The 16,753-nt window shown below is 38.1% G+C and overlaps 2 protein-coding genes across 7 annotated transcripts in view; one reads left to right on the forward strand and one right to left on the reverse strand.

The window, feature by feature from the left end:
* LOC133522267 (host cell factor-like) overlaps positions 1–1,939 on the reverse strand; it is a 20,266-nt gene extending 18,327 nt beyond the window's left edge. The window contains exons 1-2 of one of the 2 annotated variants that reach the window (XM_061857541.1): positions 1,869–1,939; positions 82–111 (exon numbers count right to left, since the gene is read on the reverse strand). The gene's annotated coding sequence lies outside the window, so the exon portion shown is untranslated. The remainder of the gene's footprint in view (positions 1–81; positions 112–1,868) is intronic. The other variant, XM_061857556.1, reaches the window with a different exon arrangement.
* On the forward strand, positions 1,601–16,136 carry LOC133522314 (antichymotrypsin-2-like). 5 transcript variants are annotated; one of them, XM_061857626.1, is made up of 10 exons: positions 1,601–1,844; positions 2,136–2,239; positions 2,573–2,707; positions 2,940–3,143; positions 4,398–4,496; positions 4,742–4,882; positions 8,763–8,972; positions 9,573–9,717; positions 13,056–13,228; positions 15,528–15,667. In XM_061857626.1, the coding sequence occupies exons 1-9, from the start codon at positions 1,826–1,828 to the stop codon at positions 13,205–13,207; spliced, it is 1,209 nt and encodes a 402-aa protein (XP_061713610.1). In that variant the 5' UTR covers positions 1,601–1,825; the 3' UTR covers positions 13,208–13,228; positions 15,528–15,667. The 5 variants fall into 5 exon arrangements, with proteins under 5 accessions (XP_061713610.1, XP_061713600.1, XP_061713619.1 ...); XM_061857616.1 differs by lacking the exon at positions 15,528–15,667 and adding an exon at positions 13,487–13,625; XM_061857635.1 differs by lacking the exon at positions 13,056–13,228 and having other exon boundaries at positions 1,605–1,844; positions 15,528–16,136.
* Positions 16,137–16,753: the final 617 nt, after the last annotated feature.

Genomic DNA, 16,753 nt, shown 5'->3' on the forward strand with positions numbered 1-16,753 from the left:
AGAAACAAAAATTTGAAAATATCAAATTTACACAATGTCAAGTAAAATTAGATAGTAAGAGGAGGGACTGGAAAAATATACCTTTCTCCATCCATCTCCAAAGAAAGTGTCCTGAAAAAAAGATAGATATATTACATTCAAACTTATTTGAATGATATTAAATCAAATCTTTTTGTAGGATTAAACTGCAAGTGCATCATGAATACTTCCTTTCTGGCTCACCCTATAGGAGATGGAGCCCAAGGTCTATGAGATTTAGTCAAGGACCTTTTATTTTATCAAACTGCATATGCCTCCGTTAAATTGAAGGTGAGATAAAATAATGATCTTCAAGGTGGAAGACACACTATTTTTATTGACACAAGCATATTAATGGACAACAATGCAAAACATGATTTTGCCTCTCTATTGCTCAGCGCGAGCGATAAAGACGCAGATTCGATTTTCGCGGTGATACTCTCGGATCCCATTTAAAAAGGTCATGTTATATACATTAGCAAACCTACTTAATCAGTAGAAAAAAAGCGAGAAATTAAAATTTTGTATGGAAGACTTCGCCATACATTTTTTTTAATTTGCCGCCTTTTTCTACTGACAGAAATTGGACTGTCTCATTTCAAACATAGAAATAATCTTTCTGTCTTTGTCTTACGCTATATTTGTTATTACTTGGTTATTACTTACTGACAAGTTGTGTTTGCTTAGACTACATATAGCAGTGTTGGCCGAAACGTTAATGCAATTGACCATTAACCATTACAAATTCAACGCTTAACTGTAACCGTCCGTTACGGTGCAATTAACGCTCGGCCAACACTGGGCTCCTACCGGGAAAATCGAAGTTCGTCAATTGCGGGCATTTTTCTCTGTCACTCTAATTACGTCTTAGTAAGAGTAAAAGAGAAAGATCCCCGCAATTTGCGAATTTCGGTTTTCGCGGTAAGCCCGAATATGTAGTCTGTCAAACCACTTCCGTCAGTGGAAATAAGGGTTCCGTTTTTTGCAATTTGGCTACGGAACCCTAAAAACCGAACATTTAAAAAAATGTAGGCGCGTAGGTTATCGTCCCATAGAAATTTCGAAATTCCCGACTTTTTCTACTGACAAACTTGTTTAACGGCTAACATAAGCGTAACATCAAAGAGTAAATATTGTATTCTTTGCTTTACGGAAGGTGGTGCTTAAAACGTAGTGATTATATGCTCTTTGGTGCTTAATTCCACACTCCATACTTTGGTTACAGGGGGCCTACCGCGAAAACCGAAATTCGCAAATTGCTCTTTCTCTATTACTCTCACTAAGACGTAATTAGAGTGACAGAGAAAAATGCCCGCAATTGACGAATTTCGATTTTCCCGGTAGCCGCCCTGGACTTTGGACACTTGCTTGACCAATGGCGAACAGCCTTTTGACCGGTGTTGCCGGTGTAAATTTTTAACCATTTAGGTGACTAAAGATTGATTGGGCCTTGTTATTTAGTCATATTTTAGCTATTATCATCATTGAATTTAGAACCTTATCACGAAGAAATACAATTTTATTTCACTTGTCTGAACTAATAATGACAATACGAGTTTCTCAGCGAGAGCGAGTGGAGTGACAAAATTTAATGATGACATACATTGATACATTGGAGATTTTGTATTTACATTTTTTAAATACTAAATAAAACGAGGATTATTTGAATTTTAACCTTTTTAGAAGTGTTTACTGTTGAGTGAATAACTGACTAATTCTTGGAGAATTGTTGATAAATACTTATCTCGCAGAAGTTAGATCGAATAGATCGTACACTGATAATCAATTCTCTACCTCGCTCCAACTGATGTCAACGTTTTTACTAAGTAATTATCTTTATTTAATTATACCCATTGATTCCAGTATCGCAGTGCTCCAAAAATTCACACAAATTTACGTGACGTGTTACAAGCACATATAATTACCCACAGTGTGTAGATAAAAAACATAACCTTGGATTCCTGCAAGTCCGCGATGAGTCATACTCATACTTTGCCGGCCGACCACAGCCCACAGTGTATTTATTGAACGACTCACCAGTAAAGGCATCCATTTGCTTATAGAACTGGTGTGTGGGCTGTTGCGTCCATTTCGTTTAATCAACGCATTTGTTTCAGCCTTTCTGTTTTTTATATTTTCAACAAACCAAATCAGTTCCACAAATATGGATTCCGCTGCTGTATCCTCGGCTGTCGCCAAGTTCTCCATGCAGTTCTGCAATGTGAGTACTTATGATTGGTTTTCCTCCTATTCTATTTCTATATTTTCTATAATCAGTCATTCAGGTGACTCAGTATTGGCAAGTTAAAATAATAGAATGTGTAGTGTATGTAGGTTTACCTTCATATTGTAGGTATTTAATGCATCAAATTAAATGGACCCATTATGAAATTCAATAACAGTAAGTGAGCCTAAGTAACATATTTTAAGTAATTACTAACCATTACTTCATTTAACATGGTTCCTAGGTGCCTCAATCAGATGGTGATGGTTTTTGAGTCTGAGATCTATTTGGTTTTTGTACACTTATTATGCAATATGGTTTGTTTCTCAGGAGCTGGATAAAAGCCAGAATGTGGTGTCTTCCCCCCTATCGGCTGAAATTCTGCTGGCACTCCTTTCACTTGGATCCTCTGAACCTGCCCTTCCAGAGCTTCTAGGAGCCATTGGATTTCAAGACACTGATGCAGTAGGTTTTAAAAACCTTACATATATATGTTGTCTGCAGTTTTTTAAATAGATATTAGGGTCTTGAGTTTGAATAATAGGTATACGGCAATTTAGTGATCATATACTATCACATAATGTAAATTATCTATCCGATATTATCTAAAGAATGTGATAAGATTATTATGACTATTAATAAAAGCAAATTAGTAATTGTCTTAGGTTAAATATGTTAAGTTCATTGTCTTTTTCAGATCCGCTCATCATTTTCACTTGTGTCATCAAGACTGAAATCCGTGAAAGGAGTCACTTTGGATGTGGCCAACCGGGTTTACTTACAACAGGGCCATGAGCTGGATCCCAAGCTTAAAGATGATGCAGTTAAAGTCTTTGATGCAGGACTTGAGCCCATGGATTTTTCCAATGGTGCTGTTGCAGCAAAAGTTATTAATGACTGGGTAAGTTTATTAAGTAATTTTTTTTGAGAACATACACAAATCGTCCTAGCCTTAACTAAGCAAAATTGGTACAATGGGTACTAGGTGACAATATACATACTTAAATAGATAAATACATACATAGGTAACACCCACGACACATTTGTATTGTATTGTAGTACGGGCGATTTTTCGCAACTCGACGACTGGCGCCTATTTTGCGTGACAGGGTGGGTGGGGGGGGGATGGAGGGTTGGCTACTATTGCCAGCCCAACTCCTCGAGGAATCCTATCAAACCTTTGATGTTGAGTAGGACCTCAGGGAGGTCTCTCGGGTATCCAAGATGTTTTGCCCTGTATGGGGCCACTGCTGCATTCCAGCACCACATGAGAGGCTGTTTCTTCTGTCTCCATGCATCCTCGGCATAGGGGACTGTCTGTGACACCTGTTATGAAAAGATGTTTGTTAAATAGTCCATGACCTGTTATGACACTGGTGGTTGAAGGAGCGCCCTTGTGAGCTTTCCGTTAATGCCAGGCATGGCTTCTTTTGCCTGCCTGCATCCAGTCTGGTTCAGCCAGTGTTCTGTGTGTAGTTTCCCTGTACGTGCCAGCAGCATTGAGCGTACCTTGCTAAACGGTATCGGAAGAATCGGTTCCGGACCAATCGCCCCCGCACCCGATCCTTGCCTGGCAAGCTCGTCCGCAGCATCGTTACCCCGGGATCCACTGTGTCCCTTGATCCATTGTAAAGTGATCTTATTATTATTATTATGACATACCTCCATTAGTTGTTCGTGGCATTCGAGTATAAGTTTGGATGTAACTATATGGCTATTTAGAGCCATTAAGACTGCTCTACTGTCGGAGAGTATGCCGACCCACGATACAGGAATAAATATCCATGCTCATCACACAAATAAATATTCTTACCGGGATAAGAACCCAAGACCATTGGTTTTATAAGCAGGGTCACTACCCTCTAGGCCATACAGGTCATTGAATTTGGCTTCACTTTATCAATTATATGATACAATTTCTCATAGTGTTGATTGTAATTGTTTTGTATAGATTTAGCCATAATACAATACAAATCCTCTTTATTGCACAACCTCAAAAATCTCAATATAACATTTACAAAAACACACATAATACATGAAGACAGTCACTACCACTCCACTCGACTAACCACTTGAGTGATACTGTAATGAGAAAGCCTGGTTGTGAGGAAACACTGACCTATATCATCTTTTTAATACTTCTACCAATTGACAGGTGGAGAGCAAGACTAACAACAAAATCAAGGATCTCATATCAGAAGACTCTCTCAATGCCCTGACTCGACTTGTACTTGTCAATGCTCTCTACTTCAAGGTAGGTATACTATAATTGTCAAATTATTGCTAAGTTTCGTTCATTTCATTACCATTTCAGACCTATTGCCGAACTTGTACTCAAATAAATTGCTACATTAACAAAAAAATGTAAGATGCCACTACTATAGACCTGAAAACAAGATCTAACTTGACAAACTTTCTAATAATTACTATCATACTATGTGTTTTGAAATATTTACATACATACAAATAAATAACATCAATTTTTAAACAAATTTTTAGGGTAAATGGAAGCATCAGTTTAAGCCCCATAACACAATGGACAAACCATTCTATGTGAAGAAGGACACTACTGTGGATGTTCCTATGATGTATATTGAAGAACAATTCAGATATGGGGAGAGTGACAAATTAAATGCACAGGTTGGTATAACAAAACTTTTTATTTATTTTAATTGTTTATCACAGGCGCATAAAAGTCCCACAGTAAAGCTCAAAAAGGCTTGTGTTGAGGGTACTTAGACGATGATATATACGAGTATATAATTACATAAAAAACACCCATGACTTAAGAACAAATATCCATGCTCAACACATGAATTAATGCCCTTATCAGTATTGGAACCCGGGACCATCAGCTACATAGGCAGGGTCTCTACCCACTAGGTCGGACAGGTTGTCTACGAATAATAAGTACATAACAATCCTTGTAGAATGTGTGTAATAATCAGAGATCGGACAAATTTGCGTCATTGCTCGCAATAATGTGGACATGACTCCAAAATTAATCAAATATGTAATCATTTAATTAATTTCTTACTTGACTTAAATTTTAATTCCTAGTCAATAAATACAAAAGTTTGTTAAAGTATAGATTTATTAAGAAAATGATCAGTATTCTTTCCAAATTTTCTGCAGTCAGTCTATTTCTTTTTACATCAAAAATATACTTAAGTGCTGAAAAACTCCGCTCGCACTCCACTGATGTTAATGGGGCAAACTTAAGTAGTTACTATAGAGGCCGGGAAACGTAGGGTTACAAGCCTAGTAGATATAGACGTAGCGAAGCCGGATAGAGATACGCAGCCGGCAACCCCGTTTCTCGCCGAGATTTGTATAGTGCTTTTCTCAAACTTACAATTAAAACAAAAAATGTAGTCAATTTCTTTTGAGGCAAACTACTCGGCTCGCCACTCTACCAGCGGTGCCCTACGCGCGTAAGTCCGCACGCCTGCGCGATGAGCCTCCGCCGCTAGAAACGAATATGCTCAACAGAACACCGTACCGTACCTATATTTGTTGATGGTTGAATGCCAAGACGTTGTGTCACAATTTGATGTTAAAAAACAAAAGAAGGTTTCTTTACAGTCCTAGGTGTGTAAGGCAGTATGAAATTCCTTTACATATCATCTTCACTCATCGCACCTGATATGTAGTATTTCCGGACCTAATTTCACGTAAGTCATGTCATCATTTCATAGCAAATTTGAGAATAGTACCTACATTTCGATGCTAGTGCGGAATAAATGACATTTCCGCACGTGTATCGATCGACGTTTTTTAATACAGTTGCGAAAAAATAACAAAAAGAAAACCGGTCAAGAGCATGTCGGGACACGCTCAGTGTAGGGTTCCGTAGTTACTCTTCCGTCACAATAAGCTAAACTGGAGCTTAAAGTATAGTAAATTGTTAACCAAGGGATGAAACGGTACCTTTCACCGAGTTAAACAAATAGACGAATTTGCATAATCAGTACTTAAGTAAAGTAAGTCTTAACTGATCATGTCCGCTATAGTTTTCATTTAATGTCTTTCTTAAGCTCTACTTCCACGATTTTTTTCATATTTTTTGGACCTATGGTTCAAAAGTTAGAGGGGGGGGGGACATTTTTTTTTCTTTCGGAGGGATTATCTCCGAATATATTCACTTTATCAAAAAATGTTTCTCGAAAACCCCTATTAGTTTTGAAAGACCTTTCCAACGATACCCCACACTCTAGGGTTGAAGCGAAAAAAAAATTTCACCCCCACTTTACGTGTAGGGGAGGTACCCTAAAAAAAATTAAATTTTTAGATTTTATTGTACAACTTTGTCGGCTTTATTGATTTATATATCCATGCCAAATTTCAGCTTTCTAGCACTAACGACCACGGAGCAAAGCCTCGGACAGACAGACAGACAGACAGACAGACGGACATGGCGAAACTATAAGGGTTCCTAGTTGACTACGGAACCCTAAAAAACGAGTACTTTTTTATGCATGTTCTGTAAGACAGAAACAATTGTAAATATAAAATATTATACTATTATAAATAAAATTGAATACCGTTTTATTAGGCAGGCGTCCGGTTTTTTATCCCATAGCCCAGTATTTATTCCATCGTTTTCACCCAATAGCCCAGTTCATTTTAGATTCCATCAACTCTCAAATAGTCCTTGCACCCTGGCGGGTGCTGCCTCTGCGTGCGTCCCATGACGCGGGCAAGGGCAACATCCGCTAGGTGTACCCCTTACATTTCATTAAAGTGTCAAAAGGGACTCTACGTGTTGGCTTCGGCTCCGCGCACGCCTCCCAAAGGTCCGGAACACCATTGTTCCGTGATGGGAAAGACATAATAATAAATATTATAGGACATTATTACACAAATTGACTAAGTCCCACGGTAAGCTCAATAAGGCTTGTGTTGAGGGTACTTAGACAACGATATATATAATATATAAATATTAATAAAATATGAAATATGTTTATATTTATTATTTTTAAATTAACAGTAGTTTTTTATGTTGATTACGACTTTTAAAGGAAACTAACATTAACACTCATCAATAAGTAAAAAGCACTAGTTCGCGAAATCCAACTTTCCGCACGCTTAACAGCTACGTAAAATAGCACTTTTTGAGCAACTGTAAAAAATAATATTTACTGTGCATATGGTGCTACTTTCCTGCACGCGTGCGGGAATGAGCACTTTCCGTACATATGTCGATACTTCAAAGAGCCATATGTACTGTAAAACGTTGTACGATACTCGTAGTGCGAATAGGTCATTCGCAACTCGTGTCGATTTAAAACACTCCCTTTGGTCGTGTTTTAATTTATCACCACTCGTTGCGAATTTCCTATTTTCTGCACTTGTATCGTAAATAACTATTATGTGCCTGTGAAACTAATCAGTATTTCTCCTCATTTTGTTTACGAAAAGGAATCAATTTGCCCAGACTACATGACTCGTATATGTTAAGGACTTTCCCCAATGGGATGGAGATATTCCCCACGCCTTTCTTGTAATGTATTTCTGTGGCATTAGGGCGCCACGACGTAGCCTAGACATCTCTTTCTAATTAATACAGTTAAAAAAGACGATAGGTCTATGTGCGTGCGAGATATTGTAACACTTATTAAAAATCAATTGGTTCTACAGTAGGACCAAGATAAGTTGACAGCGATTTTGACAGCCCAGACAGTGCAAATGTTATTTTAAACCTCAAATTTCTATGAAATTATGTCATTTATTTAACACTTGTACAGGCTGGGCTATCAAAACCGCTGCCAACTTAGTTTGGCCTGACTCTAGGTATAGGTCAATAAGGTAATACGGTTCTCACGAGTATAATATAGGGTGGGACTTTACTTCTTCTTCTTCCTCGCGTTGTCCCGGCATTTTGCCATGGCTCATGGGAGCCTGGGGTCCGCTTGACAACTAATCCCAAGATCTGGCGTACGCACTAGTTTTTACGAAAGCGACTGCCATCTGACCTTCCAACCCAGAGGCTAAACTAGGCCTGGTTGGGATTAGTCCGGTTTCCTCACGATGTTTTCTCTTACCGCTAGGCCACCAGCGCTGCTTAGGGTGGGACTTTACTATCACTCATTATTGTTTTTACTTGGTACTTACTGTTGAATATCTTGCCAGGTCTCAAGCTCTTGATAGCGCTATAAATACAGAAAGCTTATTGCAATTTAGTGAAATCACTCATTCATTAGGTACTCGTAAGATACTATTGATCACTTGAACTGTAACTATGTGATGTATTTCTAAGTGGTTTGTCTTTGAGCTATTTTGATCTTATCAACTTTAAATACCAATATTTAGGGCAGATAGATTTTCGAAAATTTTGTCAAAACTGCCTCTACTCACGGTGTTGGCTTTGACTCCGCACACGCCTCTTGCTAACATCCGGGACACCACAGTCCCGTTGCCGGGGAAAACCTGTAGTCCTACAGGCCCAACAACCAAATTCAGCAGCAAATTTTATTCGTATTTATGTAATCAGTAATATATGCCTTATTTAATGACTTAGTTACTGGAGATGCCGTATGAAGGCGACGAGGCGAGCATGGTGATCGTGCTGCCCAAGGACATCGAGGGTCTCGACACGGTCCTCAAGCAACTGGCCTCGGGCGTCGACCTCGTCCAGGAGCTGAACAACATGATCTCCACCAAGGTGCAGGTCACCGTTCCCAAGTTCAAGATAGAGACCGAGATCGACCTTAAGGAACTGCTGCCTAAGGTAGGGCTATGTTTGAATTATTTAAACTTTTGGTAGTCGGACTTCACACATTTATTTTTCAAGTAAACCTAAAGCCGCGGGCTAGACACAAGCGGCGCGCGGCGCGGCGGTCGGTATATCTGGTTCATACTCGTACATTGCGCTCGACCGAATGTATGAATGGCCTTGATTTTCCGCTCTTAATGCTTGTGGCGCAGATGACTAAATATACTATTTTAGTATGATTGACAAATAGTTGTCATGTTTTTTTTATTTTAGACTTGGGTATCAAACTCGGGAACCTCCAGGAGCCGGGACATTTAAACAAAATTTCAGCTTGATTCACAAATTAAATTCCATTCATAGCCACTCATAACACTTATACTACATAAATAAAAAAAGGTATGGCTGCTATGGCATCGACTATAACTTGCTCTGTTGGTACAGTCAGCATATCTATTAGCTTAGCACTTCTGCATGCAAACGTGTATGCAGGAGTGCCAAATTATAGCTTTGTTGACTGTAAATTTTACAATTTCTTAACTTTTTTGTTTGTACCCGTTATGAGTAAGTGTGATGTGACGAGAAATATTTCACATCCCATGTACAACGTGATTGCAGCTAGGCATCAAGGCCATCTTCGACGAAAAGAACTCTGGCCTAACCAAGATCTTGGACAGCACCGAGCCCCTGTACGTGTCCAAGGCGATACAGAAAGCGTTCATCGAGGTGAACGAGGAGGGTGCGGAGGCGGCTGCGGCCACCGGTCAGTATTCACCTTTGTCTTACTGTTACATATACCACTAGGTGACGTTTGGTAAATAAATAAATAAGAGCGGTAGTTTTTAGTATAAGGTAGCTTATTTCATAACTAAGGTTGCTTACTTTCATAATTCTATACTTTTATAAATGTTAATGGGTTGCGTTCTTGTTTACTAGCATCAATATTAGCTGATGAAATAACGCGCCAAAAGTTTGTATCTGCCAATGCCACCGTGGATAACTATTCTGAATAGAGATTAATCTATCCGATTCGCGTAATTTTTTTTATTACAGTCTAATTGTTCTACACAGAGATGTATCTGTTTTTGATAAGCTGTTTGAGAATGGCAGATACTTTTGACTCTTAGGCTGATCCGCTACTTTTGATGCTGACTGTACCATAGACAAAACTGCAAGTTCATTTAGTTTGGTGTTTTAGGTACCTTAGTTTAGTTTCAGTATTTACTTATCATAGCTAATACATTCAGTCGCACGCAGCCAAAACTTCAACCCATATTCATCCATAATAACCTCTCGCCAACTGTGTGAAATAACTAAGTGGTAGATGATTAATGTCATAGAGCCTACAGCGATATTTGCAACAGTACATCAGCCTTTGTGAAAGAGCTTATCATCGGATGAGTGGTGCAGTGATATTGATCGGTTACGATTACCACGTAGGCTCAAGCTGGTGGGCTGTATACACCCGTCTCATTCTATCAATAAGACTAACTACTCGGCTCGACCCTTCATGGAATATAACAATACAGCCATATCCATAACGAATCTCACCCGTATCACTGCATAAAATCACTGCGTAAGATAGCCTATGCTTGCATGTACCGTAAACTAACTAATCCTTTCGAATCCACTTCCAATGTTGCGTGGGTGGGATTCGAAGAGGGAGAGAAAGAAAATTACCTAAAACATGCGGCTTCACTGAAAAGCTTCTCATAGATTACTTTCTTATTTGTATTTTATCCACCGTGATTTAACCTCGAAGGTCATACGTACCTTTAGATTTGGGTACACTTTTCAATGAAGTTCATTACGTATAATTTGTTTACATTGATGATAATTTTTATGTTTAATTGACGGAACAAACGATGACAGCTCATAAGTGAAGTAGTTTCAAGTTAATTCAGTTTTGTGAGTGTACCAACAAAATGTTGCTTAATATGACAAAATATGGGACTGACAGAAAACGGCAAAATATTTTTGATTAATTTTTTTTTTAAACATTTCCACTTATCCAATGTGCTTATTATTACAAGTATAAATAGCCCAATCTACGTTAATTCCACGAATACATGTGTGATGGTTTGTTATGATAATGCATGGTATCTGTTTATTTTGGTGCCTTGTTCGCGTATTCGCTTTGCTTTGCTTGTTATTGATTAATATGTATAGCATTCTTCAAATATAAGTGTTCGATCACGCGTTGTATTTCGGACTGTATAAAATAAAAACTGATCTTGACAAGATATCTTATACCTTTAAACGAGCAATTCTTGTATATTTATATATATATATATATATATATATCTCGAAAACAGCTATAACGATTACGATGAAATTTTCTACATATATGGAGGTTTTCGGGGGCGAAAAATCGATCTAGCTAGGTCTTATCTCAGGGAAAACGCGCATTTCTGAGTTTTTATATTTTTTCCGAGCAAAGCTCGGTTTCCCAGATATTCTATTTTATACATGACAAGGGTAACAAGACAATAGCCACCTGACTCATGAATGTCCAATGAAATTAGTTTTACTTCAGTTCAGTAAGCCCTGATGCTCACCAAACCAAACATGTTATACATAGCAATATTAGCAATTCATGCAGTAATTAAAACAATAATGCATACATAATAATGACCCGTCTAACTGACACATCACGGAAAACACGAAGGCGTGTTCTGCAAGTGCACAACAACAAGCACAAATGAATATCTCCAACCAGTATTGTTACTCGTCATTGTATTATGAATACGACCCAGTAAGCTTAAAGTGCATTGTGTATACTATATTATTGTACTATATTTGTATATTTAGTTAGGTAGGTATTAACTGTGGCAGGCTGGTTTACTGATAACTGGTCGGCAGTATGACGATAACACTAATGTTGCGTTAAATATGTGTCATGTTGGTGGTATTTTTCATTGTTGTGAATTATATTCCTCGCCTATAGTAAACACCCCTATAATGTAACAGGCACTAGTAATGGGATGGTATAGACAAATCATGTAAAACAAGTATTTACCATCAGTTTTTAATCGCTGGTGACATTTTACCATAAATAAGAGCTGCTTCAGTTTAATATTTCATTGATATTTGTGAGATTCAAAATTAATGGCGCCATACATCCCATGAATGGAGCAAAAAACCATAGTTTTAATTGGTTAATAAAATTGAAACCAATTTCAGTAGCTTTCATTAAATAAATAGAATACATAAAGAACGAATTGGCCGAATTGGACATTCAATTGTTAAAGCATAAAGCGGTAGAAATTTTACAGATGTCGGTGAAATATCGAAAATACTCCAAATATGTCCCATGATTGGTGCCGTTAACATAGATAATAACATTATATGCTCGTATTTATGTTTCATCGAGAAATTTTATTTAAATATTTAAGCTTTTAAATTCGCGCCCCTTATGTGTGTACTTAAAACTGACGTATAATAAAACAGGTATATATTGCGACAATAACGACAGAAAATATTCTAATAGTCTCCGTCTCCTAAGTGTAGTCTTATTTACTTCATGCTTCTCTTTTTGTGTCTAAAACTTTTTTGGTAGACTGCGTATTGTTGTTGTAATAGATACATCTAAGCTATGTATCTATTTGAAACGCTTTGTTCAAACTTTTGCGGTTCTGGCTGAGGATTCACTTTCACCCAGCGCCAAATGTTTGTCATAAAAACTGACTACAAATTTGACGTGTGATTTTCTGCAGTAATAAAGAGCACTTAGTAAACGATATTTAGGAGGGTACATTATGTGTTATATGAGAGTTCGACAAAATACAAAGTCTATAGAAATACAGTAAAAGTAACTCACAAGCATGCTTACTAACAAACGTATAATTGGCGGTTACGCGACCTCCATGGCGCCACCCACTGGGATTATCGGCGGGACATACCCGGCGTACCCGTATACAGACATGCAACCCTGCTCGGAGCTAAGGGGATTTATTCTTCTGATGCATGCAATACGATGTGCTTTTCGATCGATATATGTTCGCGGTTTTCCCGCCGGTTTCCGAGGATCGCTTAAGGGTTGGTAGTTAGGCATAGATAACGTTTCCGTCCGGTACTGAGCGGTGATTGTGTGGGGCGCAGTTGGAGCCATCCGCACCCGACGCGCGGCGCCGCTGGACCCGCGCGTTTTCACCGCAGACCGGCCAGCGCTCTGGTGCCTGAAGGTCGGCAACCACGTGGCTTTCGCGTCCTGGTACCGCCCGTCCGCTAGGGCACCGCGCTCTGACCTTTAAGCGCCAAAAACTGACGTGAAGGTGAGACAGTATAAGGGTCCGAAGCTTCTTACCCTTAAGTCAACCTAATCGATAAATTGTAATATTTAGTTAGCAAATATCGACTAATTTACATCGCTTTGTCGCATCTTCTATTTTCGTTAAGCGTTATTAACTGAGCGGTTTGCTGATTGCGTGGTGAAGTGCCGTTTATTTGTGTAGACATATCCAATTGACTAGGTATGGACGTCCGACGGCTGTACATAATAATGAGGGAGCTAAAGGCGTATGTTGGTGCAGGCATGGTCCTTATGGCGCGGTGCGGCTTCGTGATGAACTTCTCCTTCGTGGCCGACCGGCCCTTCCTGTACGTGCTGGCCGGCAGCGACAAGGCTCCGCTCTTCGTGGGGCTCTACAAAGGAAACAACTAAGCCGATAACCTGATGTGTGATTTTGCGGTGTTATTAGGGCCACTCTTTATTAATCACCTTATTATAGCATAATGATTTATGTACAAATACGCACAGAACATCTCTGTATTGTCAATTAGTGGCTTGTGATAAAGCTTGGGTATTACAGTAATAGAATATATATAGTTACGCAAATAGGTGACTTTAAGGTATTGTATGTAGTTTAGGCTTTATAATTGTAGGTTAAAATATTACCGTATACTAAATAATACATTAAAACTAATAGTGTATATTTATTTTCATAATGTCTACACTAATCTAGTTTATCCGTCTCGGTAATTATATATAATACATGTATCAGAATTTTCCAAACATTCGATTCGAAAAATCATGTCTTTGAGTGTTAAGGTTTTGAGGTTTAGTAAATACGCTAAAGCTTCCGTTATTGTCATTCTTCATGATGAAATATCACATAATTACCTATCATACAATTATATCTACCTCTATACCTATACTTTTGGTAAGTACCTACGCACGCGCACAAATTTAACGGGTCTAAGGCCACATAACATAAGGCATTAAATTGCATTTAAAATATATAATTATGTAGAGTCTTTGATTAAGATTAATATTAGGTATGTATATGTATGCAATGTTGTTGTATTAAATAGTTTATAAAAGTTTAAACATTAGACGTTGTTTTATTGCGTGCTCGCTCCTGTGGGCTTGCTATACCGCGAAAATCGTTACTAGTTTTCGTTATTTGTCTCTTTATCGCTCTTGCCCGTTTTAACTATATAGATAGAAATAAACGAACGCACGAAGGAAGTGTTTCGCGGTAGGCGCTCTATTCCCTATAGCGTGTTGTGTACTCGGATCTACCTGATATTTCAAAGTATAGCATAGTTACCTAGCACGTAAATGTAATGTTTACCTTGCACGTCATGTTATAAGATGACAACTGACAACCACAAAATACTTACACATACAAGGTGTAACTAAAATAGTGGGGATCCGTTTAATCCGTCCGGGCATACAAAGAGAAAAGAAAATATTTTTGGCTTTGTATGGAGGGTTGGCCGACTTAGACGACCTGCCCCATAGAAAAAAATATCATCATATGACCTAAATCAGCTCACGGTACTAAATATGCCCTTAAATGGATACCCACTATTTTTGTTGCGTGTTGTATAAGAAATTAGCTCTACTAAGTAGAGTTATCTAGTTGTAGTTGGTCATTGGTATTCAGGTATGGTTGCTTTCTAGATATTCATAAAAAAGAAAATCAATGTTTATCAATTAGCCTAAATTTATCAGAGAATATAATGTGCGTTCACATGCTCGATAATCTCAGGGGCCTCCAAACTCCGCAAGTCTTCTAATCCGAATCCGGCCCACGGAAGCGCCTAAGCGAAGGCTTCACCGTCAACGGCAACAGCAGCCATAAAATATTGAAACGTACGAATTTGTCTAAAGTGCAATTTGGCCCTCTGGTCTGGTAAAAAAGTTTGGAGTCTCCTGCAGTCTATAGGTATTTACTGCACGAGGGTCATGACGGTGTTCAAAGGCTTCTAGTTTTGCTGCAGCTTACACATGTAAACGTATCATTATTCTGATTATATAGGTACCTACTTAATTAATGTGGTTAAAACCCCTACAGATCTAGTTGGCTTTTGTTTCGGAACCGAACAAAAGTCTGTGGTATATCTCTTGCTTCGCTCAATTTCAGCCACATTCATCCATGTCCATATCCCATAAAGATTCATATGTTATTTCGATAGCTGGGATTAGAACACTACCGGAAACTGGATTGTAGCGCTATCTGCGTTAAGCTTTGCGTGTTTATGTACAGAGTTCATCCGTTAGATTTTCATCCTTAGATTGATTCTAAATTGCTCTTAATATCTTACTTCTTTGTCTCATATTTACAGCGATGAATATTATGATGTGTTGTGCAATGGTGGACGTCGCCCCCGTGCCAGTATTCACTGCGGATCGACCTTTCCTCGCGGTCATCCAAGCTCACGGAATACTTTACTTCCTGGCCGTACACAGCGGGAACGAATAAGATATACAGTACAATCTCACTAATCGAGCACTGATGTTGATACAAGAAAATTCGGATTACTGTTACTAGTTAGATCAAATCTGCATGTTTTATTGATGTGTTTTTAGTATGTCGTAGAAAAACATTTTACTAAAAAACTAAATTTAAAGAAAAAGTTTATAAAGAGATTGAAGTGTGATTATGTAAGCGCACATAGTAAATTAGGACATAGAATAAATATTTCTACCCCAGTTTCAGTGCCGTATTACTGGGTATACTGGACCATTGAAGTGCCGGATTATAGAGATTTCACTGTACGTACATTCACGAGGCAGTTTTTAGTATTTACAGAGCTTTACATTTCTTTAACTATGATTAAGTATTACAAATATAATATAGGTGCTGTAACTTTTTGTCAATTTAGAAGTTTTATAATGTAGTTTTCAACTGAGATTTAAGTTTTATAAAATGTTTAATAAATAAGTGCTAATAATTTTGTTTATATTTTTGTGTACTGTATTTACGCAATAACATAGAGTCAGACCAAGTTAAGTTGGCAGCGATTTTGAAAGCCCAGCCTGTGCAAAAGTTTGACGTTTTAAATAACACTTGCACTTTCTGGGCTGTCAAAATCGCTGGCAACTTAGCTTTGTCTTACTCTAATGTCAATCTTAATAATTAGGTCAAGGCACATAACATACAACACTTAAGATCATTTTAATTAAAGTTACACACAATTTTTTTCATGTTATCCCTGCTCAGAATCACGGGTTCTTTCGATCCTAATACCATTTTTCATAGACTTTATTGTATGACGGTGACGGAATGAAAGGAACGAAATGTATGTATTCTTCGATTACGAGTTTGTGATTCTGAACAGAAATAACAAAAAATCCCCAATATGAAAAAATCATGTAGTAAATGGGATATTACGCAAAACTCAGCGTAGAGGGCGCCACTACCACATTCTGAGGGATTAGCACGAAACTCGAAAATCGATATTTCAATATCTGCCTCTATCACATATTCGAGCGATAAAGAGGCCAGTAAACGAAATTTTGATTTTCGCGTTTCGCGGTAGGCCTCTGTAAACAAACCGCTTTGATGCAT

Source organism: Cydia pomonella, chromosome 1, assembly GCF_033807575.1.
Source record: "Cydia pomonella isolate Wapato2018A chromosome 1, ilCydPomo1, whole genome shotgun sequence".
Lineage (NCBI taxonomy): Eukaryota > Metazoa > Arthropoda > Insecta > Lepidoptera > Tortricidae > Cydia > Cydia pomonella.

What these genes read in the sequence shown, in the direction of transcription:
- LOC133522314 (XM_061857626.1), top strand. An exon ending in TCAATGCTCTCTACTTCAAG is followed by an intron (nt 4,497 to 4,741) that starts GTAGGTATACTA and finishes ACAAATTTTTAG; the next exon opens with GGTAAATGGAAGCATCAGTT. An exon ending in GGAGGCGGCTGCGGCCACCG is followed by an intron (nt 9,718 to 13,055) that starts GTCAGTATTCAC and finishes TGTGGGGCGCAG; the next exon opens with TTGGAGCCATCCGCACCCGA.